This window comes from Haliotis rufescens, unplaced genomic scaffold, assembly GCF_023055435.1.
Source record: "Haliotis rufescens isolate VD_foot unplaced genomic scaffold, xgHalRufe1.0.p SCAF_15, whole genome shotgun sequence".
NCBI lineage: Eukaryota > Metazoa > Mollusca > Gastropoda > Lepetellida > Haliotidae > Haliotis > Haliotis rufescens.
In genome coordinates, this window is record NW_025963835.1 from 11,643,821 (window position 1) to 11,656,444 (window position 12,624).

The following is a 12,624-nucleotide window of genomic DNA, read 5'->3' on the forward strand; positions in this document are numbered from 1 at the left end:
GACTTGGCAAACGATGATCTGTTGGGAGAATACAAGTAGGGGATGTTGTAATGATCAACCATCTATGTTATATAAAGTAAGTCTTAATTGGTATGGTAGTCTCGTAATAGAGCTAGCTCTACTGTAGTCATGTTTATTTGTCAACCCGTGTCCTTTTCAACACATGTCCCCTCCACCCATGACCCATGCAGCAATACTCCCCGCACATGAGCCTCGTCCATCCATCCCCTATCCACCTATGCCCCATCCACCCATGTCCCATCGACCCGTGACCCATCTACCCGTGCCCCATCCACCCGTACCCCATCCACTCATGCCCCATCCACTCATGTCCCGTCCACCCGTGCCCCGTCCACCCGTGTCCCATCCATCCATCCCCTTGTCCACACATGCCCCATCTACCCATGTCTCGTCCACCCGTGCCCCATCCCCCCATGCCCCGTCCACCCGTGTCCCATCAACCCGTGTCCCATCCATCCATCCCCTATCCACACATGCCCTATCCACCCATGTCCCATCCACCCGTGCCCCGTCCCCTATCCACACATCCCCTATCCACACATGCCCCATCTGCCCATGTCTCGTCCCCCCGTGACCAATCCACCAGTACCCCATCCACCAATGTCCCGTCCGTCCGTGCCCCGTCCACCCGTGACCAATCCACTCATGCCCCATCTACCAATGTCCTGTCCACCCGTGCACCATCCACCCATGTCCCGTCCACCCATACCCCGTCCACCCGTGCCCCGTCCACCCGTGCCCCATCTACCCGTGCCCCATCAAACTATGCCCCATCCACCCATGTCCCATCCACCCATGCCCCGTCCACCCATGTTCCGTCCACCCGTGCCCCATCTACCCGTGCCCCATCAAACTATGCCCCATCCACCCATGTCCCATCCACCCATGCCCCGTCCACCCATGTTCCGTCCACCCGTGCCCCGTCCACCTGTGACCCATCCACCTATGCCCCATCCACTCATGCCCAATCCATCCATGCCCCATCCACCTGTGCCCCTACCACCCATGTCCCGTCCACCCGTGCCCCGTCCACGCGAGACATGCGTGGAAGGGGCACGGGTGGTTGGGACATGGGTGGAAGGTGTGGGAAGTATTGGTTGATGGGACATGGGTGGATGGGGCAAGGGGTGGATGGGGCATGGGTGGAAGGGGGGGGGGGGCATGGGCGGATGGGGCGCGGGTGGAGGAGACATGTGTGGGTGAGGCACGGGGTGGACATAAGTGGATGGGCACGTGGGGGTGGGGGTGACATGGGTGGACGGGGCACGGGGGGAGGGGACATGGGTGGACGGGGCATGGGTGGACGGGGCATGTGGGGAGGCGACATGGGGGGAAGTGGCATGATTGCGGAGAGTATTGGTGGGTGAGGCAGGGGGGGGAGTGGACATGGGTGGATGGGGCATGGGTGGAGGGGGCACGGGGCACGGGTTGACTGTACATGGGTGGAAGGTGTGGGGAGTATTGTTGGATGGGTTTATGGGGCAAGGGATGGATGGGGCATGGGTGGAAGGTGTGGGGTGCATTGGTGGATGGGGCATGGGTGATGGGGAGATGGGTGACGGGTGGATGGGGCATAGGTGGAAGGTGTAGGGTGTATTGGTGGATGGGTCACGGGTGGAGGGGAGATAGGTGGATGGGTCATGGGTAGAGGGGGCATGGGTGGAGAGTTGGGGAGTATTGGTTAATGGGGCACGGGTGGATGGGGACATGGGTGGAAGGTATGGGGTGTATTGGTTGATTTGGCATGGGGGGAGGGGACATGAACGGGTGGGTCACGGTTGGACGGGACATGGGTGGAGGGGTTGGGGAGCATTGGTGGATGGGGCACGGGTGGATGGGGCACGGGTTGAGGGGACATGGGTGGAAGGTGTGGGTTGTATTGGTGGGCTGGGCACGGGTGGGGGGGGTGGGGGGCATGGGCTGGTTGGTCACAGGTGGACGGAACATGGGTGGATGGGTCACGGGTGGATGGGGCATGGGTGGAAGGTGTTGGGTGTATTGGTGGATGGGGCACGGGTGGAGGGGACATGGGACGAAGGGTTGGGGAATATTGGTGGATGGGGCATGGGTGGATGGGGCACGGGTGGATGAGGACATGGGTGGAAGGTGTGGGATGTATTGGTGGTTAGGGCACGGGGGAAGTGGCATGATTGCGGAGAGTATTGGTGGGTGAGGCAGGGGGATGGGAGGGGACATGGGTTGGCGGGGCACGGGGGGAGGGGACATGGGTGGGTGGGGCACGGGTGGAGGGGATATGGTTTGATGGTGTGGGCTGTATTGGTGGATGGGGCACGGGGGGGGGGGGGAGACATGGGTGGAAGGTGTGGGGTGTATTGGTGGATGGGGCACGGGGGGGGGGGGGGGGCATGGGTGGAAGGTGTGGGGTGTATTGGTGGATGGGGCACGGGGGGGGGACATGGGTGGAAGGTGTGGGGTGTATTGGTGGATGGGGCACGGGGGTGGAGGGGACATGGGTGGAAGGTGTGGGGTGTATTGGTGGATGGGGCACGGTTGGAGGGGACATGGGTGGAAGGTGTGGGGTGTATTGGTGGATTGGGCACGGGGGGGGGGGGGGGGGCATGGGTGGAAGGTGTGGGGTGGAATGGTGGATGGGGCACGGCGGGGGGGGGGACATGGGTGGAAGGTGTGGGGTGTATTGGTGGATTGGGCACGGGGGGGGGGGGGACATGGGTGGAAGGTGTGGGCTGTATTGGTGGGTGGGGCACGGGTGGGGGGGGACATGGGTGGAAGGTGTGTATTGGTGGATGGTGTCATGGGTGGGGGGGGGGGGGGGACATGAGCGTTACACTCACCTAAGGCGCTGCAAATCTGATGTGCAATCTGCAAATGTGAGTGAGTGAGTGAGTATGGTTTTACGCCGCTTTTAGCAATATTCTAGCAATATCTCGGCGGGGAAACCAGAAATGGGCTTCACACATTGTACCCATGTCGGGAACCCGTGTCTTCGGCGTGACGAGCGAACGCTTTAACCACTAGGTTACCCGGCCGCCTCTATTGCTGCATGTAACTGTAACTATAAAACATCAATGCCAGAGAATAACCAGTGTCGAATATTGCCCAAACAGATTCTTTTGGGCGTGAAAGGCACATGGCGGTGAAAATGACATTAATGGATGGCTGACAGGGGTTCTAAAACAATAAGTCACACACAGCTGTTACATGCGGGACACATCTAGCAATCGCGATCGTGGATCAAGCAGATCTAGACATTTTAGTATTATCGGTAGACAGCCTGCGTATACCGCGCACGCCCAAACCATAAAGCAAGTGACATATATTATTACAGAAAAAACACCTTTACCAACACGGCTCATCTATGTCGACATGTGACTTATGCCCACTCGGGGCCCAGCTGAAGCCTTTGGACCAATACGAAAGTGTCCGCAAAGGGCTACCCAGTTAGGACCAAGTTCCCAGGCCACATCCTAGTAAAGGGTGCCTGTACATGAACGATCTAGTACGTGAGCCCATGTAAATCTACTGAGAGATTATAAGTTATGTAAAACGCCGATTTGGACTAAACACATGTGACAAAATGTCTGATTTTAGAGACTTACAGAAACAGTATCTCTAAAATTTGATCACGAAACCCTGACCAAAGCTATTTTTCTGGGGAGATAAAGATAAAGGCAAGGCTAAATTACAGTAAAATATTCACCCTGGGTCACGGATTTGCTTATGGCTGTATTTTATGTGTGAAGAATTAGCCATTTCCACCTATGTTTGCCATTGTTTCACGTTAGGCAACTATGTTTGCCATTGTTTCACGTTAGGCAACTATGTTTGCCATTGTTTCACGTTAGGCAACTATGTTTGCCATTGTTTCACGTTAGGCAACTATGTTTGCCACTGTTTCACGTTAGGCAACTATGTTTGCCATTGTTTCACGTTAGGCAACTATGTTTGCCATTGTTTCACGTTAGGCAACTATGTTTGCCATTGTTTCACGTTAGGCAACTATGTTTGCCACTGTTTCACGTTAGGCAACTATGTTTGCCACTGTTTCACGTTAGGCAACTATGTTTGCCACTGTTTCACGTTAGGCAACTATGTTTGCCATTGTTTCACGTTAGGCAACTATGTTTGCCACTGTTTCACGTTAGGCAACTATGTTTGCCACTGTTTCACATTAGGCAACTATGTTTGCCACAGTTTCACGAAAGGCAACTTTTAAATACCACGATTTGTGGCACTATAAAGTGGTAGTTAGGTAGATATAACACTGGTCTATATGTGTAAACATTTGTGATAGAGACTTGAACAGTATGGGGAAACGGGTTTTACTTTGACCATCGTGGTTGCTTTAAATACAACTATCTGTGTCAATATAAAGTGGCATTTTGGGAAGATGAACTACCTTTTTAAGCACACATTTCTTTTTAATACTATTACATGTAAAAACATGTACGTTAACGGAATTCCATATGCATTGTTTAGCATCGTGCTGACAACAACCACTCCGAAAAACAGCAAAATTACGCAATTATTCAACATTACGAAATGCCACGCCTGTCCGAAAATGGGCGTCTGCGAGCCATTGGTATGCTTGAAGCAGGATCGAGTCAACGTGATGTTGCAAGACAATTTAACGTCCACAAAAACACCATTTGGTGTTTATGGCAACGTTGGCAACAGACGAATGCAGTCAGAGACCATCCTGGAGTGGCAGGCCACCCGTAACCAATAATCGACAAGACAACTGGATTCAAACAACACACCTACGAAATCGATATCTTCACAAACCGTACGTCGTCGCCTCAGATGTGCAGGGATTGTCGCCAGAAGACCCGCCAGACGTCCCCTTGTGACAGGTAACCATCGTCAAGCACGTCTACAGTGGTGCAGACAGCGTCTACGCTACACGACCATGCAGTGGGGACAAGTTCTATTCACTGACGAGTCTCGTTTTCACCTCAGCGACAGCGATGGACGGATTCGAGTGTAACGACGTCGAGGTGAACGTTACGTCAATCATTGTGTTATGGAAGAAGATCGGCTCGGGGGCGGCAGCGTTATGGTATGGGGTGGGATTACAGCAAGACAGAGGACCCGTTTAATAGTGGTAGAGGGAAATCTCAATGGACAGCGCTACCGCGACGAGATCATCGGCCCTGTTGTTCTACCCTGTTTGCGTCGTCATGGCCCAGGCATAACCTTGCAACATGACAACGCCCGGCCTCATATTGCTCGACTTGTTCAGGATTCTCTTCAACAAAACAACGTGAATGTCATCCCCTGGCCGGCTCGCTCCTCTGATCTCTCAACATTCGAGCACGTGTGAGATGAGATGGATCGGCGCCTTCGACGTCAACCACGTGTTCCACAGACATTCCAGGAACTTCGAAACATGCTCCAACAGATATGGACAGGTATCCCACAGGACTTTGTGCGACGCCTGGTCCATTCCATGAGACGAAGATGTGTTGCTTGCATCGCAACCAGGGGTGGACACACACGCTATTGATTTGTAATTTGACATTTTTGGCATGTTCATGTTTTTTTTTATGAAATCACACATTTTCTGAAGTCAGTATGGTAAATTATACCATTTGAACACTTACAGGAGTCTTTTATCTGTTGCAAACCGAAATTGTTTCAGATTTGGTAAAAAACATAACTTTGCATTAAATCTTATTCAATGTCAAAGGAACTGTTGTTGTTCAGTATAGTTTAGTTACTTTAACAGTGCTGGAAGTGTTTTTATAATTATAAACACATGTCAGTCCCCTTGTCATTCGCGGAATATCCACTTCCAGAAAAAAACTGTGGCGTTGGTTTAATATGAATGAGTAAAGGTTAATTTAGGAGGCCCAACACAATAATTAATCAAAGAAAAGTAATCAAAACACTCCGTATGCTAACGGGACTTCGTTCATGCATGTCATCGTATCCCAATTGCGTGGATCAATGCTCATGATATCAATTACTGGATTGTCTGGACCAGACTCAATATTTACAAACCGCCGCCATTATGCTGGAATATTGCTGAGTGCGGCGTAAAAAAACAAACAACAAACCAAACCATATGCTTAGGCCAGTGAGAAACCCTCCCACTTACACACATTAAATATAAATTGACAATGCAAGAGAATAACCAGCCTAGATTGTCAGCCGAAAACAATCCACTTGACGTAAAACAGGCAACTAGTTGTGGAATTTATATGAATGGACAAGTGAAATTCAGTGATGACACCAGGTGTTCGCGACAAGGGTAGGCATGCCCCGCCCTACCGGTAGCACCCACCATTCATACAATTTGCATAAACAAAGTAAGTATTTATCGCCTAAAGGAGCGCATCACATCGCATCAAAAGACAATCACAATAGAAATCACATAGAAAACACATAGAATAAAGACACTGGCTCTTCCTCGAGAACTCACGGTATGTTTTCATAGTTAGCACTAAATTATATTGTTGAATATATACTCTTCAAAAAAAAAAGAAACTTGACATAGATGTAAAACCACTTTTTGCCAGATATCTAAAATAATTACATTAAATGAGAACCAAATAAGTCAAACAGAAAGATGGTGTGTCTATAATTCGCGAAAACACATGCAAAGCACATAAACGTAGCATTTGGGGATCAATTTTACAGCTTCATCCAAACGCAACCGCCTGTAAAAAACGTGCAGCACAGGATCCTGCATTTAGGCATGCAGGCCCCCCTGCTGAATGGGTATAGAAATCCACATCAACGGCTGTTCATACAGTCCTTATAACGGCAGTAGAGGCGGTGACAGAATGCCAAGACTGAATGCAGCTCAACGGAACAACGCCATTGGGAGATTGCAAGCTGGAGCAACTCAGCAAGAAGTGGCCAGGCACTTTGGCGTATCCAGACAGACAATCTCAGCACTGTGGACCAGATACAACAGCACCAACAGAGATGACGACAGACCAAGGTCAGGAAGACCAAGGGTGACAACCCAAGCACAAGATCGATACATCCAGCTGCGACACCTCCGAGACCGCACTACCACAGCCACGTCTACAACCACACAGATCCCTGGGGTACGCATAATATCAGATCAAACGGTACGCAACAGACTGAGGGAGGCTGGACTTTTTGCACGAAGACCTGTTCGACGTCATGCATTGACCCCACGTCATCTGGCGGACCGTCTGCTTTGGTGCCAACAGAGGGTTAGATGGGCAGTTGCAAGGTGGAGAAATGTACTGTTTACTGACGAGTCCCGTTACCTACTCACACGTGCTGATGGGCGCGCACGTGTCTACAGACGTCCGGCTGAACGTTACGCCCCCAACTTTGTGCAGCAGGTTGTCCCACTAGGCGGCGGGAGTGTCATGGTATGGGCCGGAATTCATCACGGCGGTAGGACGGTGTACCCCTGTGACATTAACTGTATCGTGTACGTGTGTCTGTCTAGGTGACACGATTAATGTTTTGAACATTGTGTACATTGATCTTCAAACAGTGTTTCAATTATGGTTTCTGTGTCCTATTTTGAAACAATCGCATTATATTTCATTTTGAAAGTCAGTGTCAAGTTTCTTTTTTGAAGAGTATATATTTTGATTCGAATTCAATTCCTTGAGCAAATATATATATTTGTATACATTTGATACTTTTTTGCCCAGATACGCACGTTTCGTTTTAATATTCTGCAAGCCATTTTTAGTGTTACCCGCTGGCCTGTCCCGGTCCTACTTTTAGGCAATCCCTGTAGAGATTTAACACGGGTCTTAACGCTTACCTTAATAGCTGTGGGGCATTTAATCTCACTAGCCGATGAACTTTAAATTTGCCGGAAAAACGAATTGAACCAACATTGCAATTGAAATTTGGTCTTTATCAAGCGCTTCAAAACATTATATAATTATGACAACCAAATACGGATCAATCAAAACATGACACGCACGGGAGTTAACCAATCAGCGTCAATACAAAACTTGTTTTCTGATAAAACAGTTTCTGAAATGACAACGCCATGCTTTGTGTGTTCCAGCATATTGGAAAGGACCTTAGATAGAGAAGTAACTGTAAACACATTAAGGCTAATTGTTACTCGTAGATGTTGAAATGTGTCACGTGTTTGTTTTTCTAAATTGTACATATGGTTACATGGGCACCGTTACGAGTTAAATCACTGGTAGCGTCCATGGAACCTGGACTTGATATAGGATAAGAAATGTCTTCGGTCACTGCTTCAATGAATATAAAGTTTTTCTTTGAAAGGAGGTGCCGGAATATTATATTTTCAGGACATGTGGCACGTCTGGCGAATAGTTTTATGTTTATAATGGGGATGGAGTGGTCAGGCACTGTGACTTGTCTTGTAGTGGGTCATCTTACCACTTGGCGTGGTACCCGGATCATGTTACCAACCACTGGTCTGCCTGCCTCAGACTCCGTCATATAGCTTGTACAGTGCTGTAGTTTTGTTTGTTTGTTGTTTAACGCCGCACTTAGCAATGTTCCAGCTATATGAGTCCGGACCAACGATTCAGTGATTGACATCATAAGCATCGATCGACGCAACTAGAATTCGATGACATGCATCAATCAAGTCAGCGAGCCTGACCTCCCGATCCCGTTAGTCGCCTTTTAAGACAAGCATAGTCGCCTTTTACGGCAAGCATGGGTAGCTGAAGACCTATTCTACCCCGGATCTTCACGTGTCCAGTATTGAAGTGGCGTCACACAACACTCGCACACTCTTCCTGTCAGTGTGTATGAACATGATAAGCAATGAGGAAGACAAAGTGGCATAGATTTATTGTTAAGTTGTTTGATATTAGGCATTGCTTAGAAGTTGACGGATGACAAGGTAACGTTGCCTGACAACGGTTTAAGGATCTATACCGAAACGTCGCTTTTAACAGTATTAAAGAAGTTGTTAGCCATACAAATTGTGTCTACATAGATTCATTGGCTGAAACATCGATCATCATCCGGTACGATAATCTCTGCGTTCTTCTTCTTGGCCGTCCCTGTACTCGGTTTGCTGATCTCTACAATGTGCACCTCATCCAGTCGGGACTTCGACTGCAATATAGCCGACAGATGATAGTTTACATACGTTAAAATGTTAGATGGTGTTTGTTGTTACTGTGGCTGGCGCTCAGGATTAAGGGAATACAACAAGGACTGGTCGGCTCGGAGTCATTATACTGTGTCTGGGTGAGGTTTACAGCCATATGAATGTATTTTGAAAGATAGAGCACAACAAACCTTGTGGTAAGAACAATCAGCCCTAAAATCACTGTGTGGACCGGACTTTGGGTTCATTGGTGCCAGAATGAACACTACTACAACCATATCATATTGCTGGAGGGGCCTTACTTTATCTGAAGAAAAGGCTGTTTCCAGAAATACTGGATATTGTTTGTCTCCTCCATTCGAAGAAGAAATTGTATGCTTTAGGTAGTGACAGAAGTATATATCAGCCACCGCCTCACCTCACCACATCCTCCCCGCATTCCGTAAACTGAATTATCGGCTCCTCACACTCACTGACCAGTGGACAAAGGATCATCCTTCTTACGCTCTCCGGGAATTTAGGGCATTATAGGTCCCCAATGAGCTATGCTTTTTGTGGGATTAAGAGGAACGGATAGTCAGGATCAGTGACGTAGCTGCTTTCGTGTCATCGCACTCGGACGGCGTGTGACGTTACTATGCCACCAATCAGTGTCCCGAATCGGTTATTTACAAGCCGCTAAGAAATAGCTAACGAAACAATTAAACGCAAAAACAACATATACTCTCTAAGAAATGTAGGGGATCATGAAATATACATGTAAGTATAGGTCGTCAGATGAAAGATCTGCTTACAAGAAATGACTGCCAGAGCATGAACGGTTTCGGAACCAAATCCTTAAGTTCAAACACACCCGAAACATTGCACGTGAACCAAGCACTTCCGCTGTGCGCGTGAGTAGGGGGCCATTGATTTCGACACTTCAGTGCAATAGCTCTGAGCCGTTAGCATTGTTGATTTTCATTTACCACAATAACACGTTCGCTCTCTACTCTTGCTTTAATGGACCCGTGAAGATTTCGGGGTAGAATAAGTCTTCAGCAAAAGGTGACTTTGCGGGATCGGGTGATCAGGCTCGCTGACTTGGTTGATGCATGTCATCGATCCAAACTGCGTGGATCGATGCTCAGGATATTAATCACTAGATTGTCTGGACGAGACATGGGTAGATGGGGCATGTGTGGATAGGGGATGGATTGATGGGACAGGGGTGGAAGGGGCACGGGTTGACGAGACATGGGTAGATGGGGCATGTGTGGATGGGGCACGGGTGGACGGGGCACGGGTGGATAAGGTACGGGTAGATGGGGCATGGGTGGATTGGGCATGTGTGGAGAGGGGATGAAGTGATGGGACACGGGTGGACGGGGCACGAGTGGATGGGGCATGGGTGGATGAGACATGGGTGGATGGGGAATGGGTGGACGGGGCATGTGTAGATAGGGGATGGATGGATGGGACACGTGTGGATGGGACACAGGTGGACGGGGCATGGGTGGATGGGGCATGGGTGGATTGGGCACGGGTGGACGAGACATGGGTAGATGGGACATGTGTGGATAGGGGATGGATGGATGGGACACGGGTGGACGGGGCACGGGTGGACGTGACATGAGTGGATGGGGCATTAGTGGATGGGGTACGGGTAGATGGGGCATGTGTGGATATGGGATGGATCGATGGGACACGGGTGTATGGGAAATTTGGTGGACGGGGCATGTGTCGATAGGGGAGGGATGGATGGGACACGGGTGTATGGGAAATTTGGTGGACGGGGCATGTGTCGATAGGGGAGGGATGGATGGGACACGGGTGGATGGGAAATTTGGTGGACGGGGCATGTGTGGATAGGGGATGGATTGATGGGACACGGGTGGACGGGGCATGGGTGGATGGGGCACGAGTTGACGAGACATGGGTAGATGGGGCATGTGTGGATAGGGGATGGATGGACGGGGCACGGGTGGACGGTACATGAGTGGATGGTGTACGGGTAGATGGGGCATGTGTGGATAGAGGATGGATGGATGGGACACGGGTGGACGGGGCACGGGTGGATGGGGCAAGGGTGGACGGGGCACAGGTGGACGGGACATGAGTGGATTGGGTACGTGTGGACGGGACATGTGGGGATAGGGGATGGATGGATGGGACACGGGTGGATGGGGCACGGGTGGATGGAGCACGAGTGGATGGGGCACGGGTAGATGGGGAATGGGTGGACGGGACATGTGTGGATAGGGGATGGATGGATGGGACATGGGTGGATGGAGCATGGTGGACGGGCACGGGTGGATGGGGCACGGGTGGATGGGGCACGAGTGGACGGGGCACGGGTGGATGGGGCATGGGTGGATGAGGCATGTGTGGATTGGGCATGGGTGGATGGGGCATGGGTGGATGGGGCATGGGTGGATGGGGCATGGGTGGACGGGGCACGGGTGGATGGGGCATTGGTGGATAGGGCATGTGTGGATAGGGGATGGATGGATGGGACACGAGTGGACGGGGCAAGGGTGGATGGGGCACGGGTGGACGGGGCACGGGTGGATGGGGCATGGGTGGACGGGGCATGGGTGGACGGGGCACGGGTGGATGGGGCATCGGTGGATGGGATATGGGTCGATGGGGCATGGGTGGATGGGGCATGGGTGGATGGGATATGGGTGGATGGGGCATGGGTGGATAGGGGATGGATGGATGGGACACGGGTGGACGGGGCACAGGTGGATTGGGCATTGGGGGACGGGGCACGGGTGGATGGGGCATGGGTGGACGAGACATGGGTAGATGGGGCATGTGTTGATAGGGGATGGATGGATGGGACAGGGGTGGACGGGGCACGGGTGGACGTGACATGAGTGGATGGGGCATGAGTGGATGGGGTACGGGTGGACGGGGCACGGGTGGACGGGACATGAGTGGATGGGCCACAGGTGGACGGGGCACGAGTGGATGGGGCATGGGTGGATGAGGCATGGGTGGATGGGGCATGGGTGGATGGGGCATGGGTTGACGGGGGATGTGTGGATAGGGGATGGATGGTTGGGACACGGGTGGACGGGGCACGGTTGGGCGGGACATGAGTGGATGGGGCACGGGTAGATGGGGGCACGAGTGGACGGGGCACGGGTGGACGGGGCATGGGTGGATGGGGCATGTGTAGATAGAGGGTGGATTGATGGGACACGTGGACTGGGCACGGCGGATGGGGCATGGGTGGATGGGGCATGTGTGGACGGGGCATGGGGTGACGAGACATGGGTAGATGGGGCATGTGTGGATAGGGGATGGATGGATGGGACACGGGTGGATGGGACACGAGTGGATGGGGCACGGGTAGATGGGGCACGGGTGGACGAGACATGGGTAGATGGGGCATGTGTGGATAGGGGATGGATGGATGGGGCATGAGTGGACGGGACACGGGTAGATGGGTCACGGGTAGATGGGACATGGGTGGATGGGGCATAGGTGGATAGGGGATGGATGGACGAGGCTCATGTGCGGGGAGTATTGCTGCATGGGTCATGGGTGGAGGGGATATGTGTTGAAAAGGACACGGGTTGACAAAT

At 51.4% G+C, this 12,624-nt stretch overlaps 1 protein-coding gene across 1 annotated transcript; it reads left to right on the forward strand.

The window, feature by feature from the left end:
• The first annotated feature begins 11,316 nt into the window (after positions 1-11,316).
• On the forward strand, positions 11,317-11,910 carry LOC125380012. The gene has a single exon (XM_048395979.1). It carries the CDS (start codon positions 11,317-11,319, stop codon positions 11,908-11,910), a length of 594 nt encoding a protein of 197 aa, XP_048251936.1.
• Positions 11,911-12,624: the final 714 nt, after the last annotated feature.

Coding starts and splice junctions, on each gene's coding strand:
- LOC125380012 (XM_048395979.1), top strand. CDS start 11,317: ATGGAGCATGGTGGACGGGCACGGGTGGATGGGGCACGGGTGGATGGG.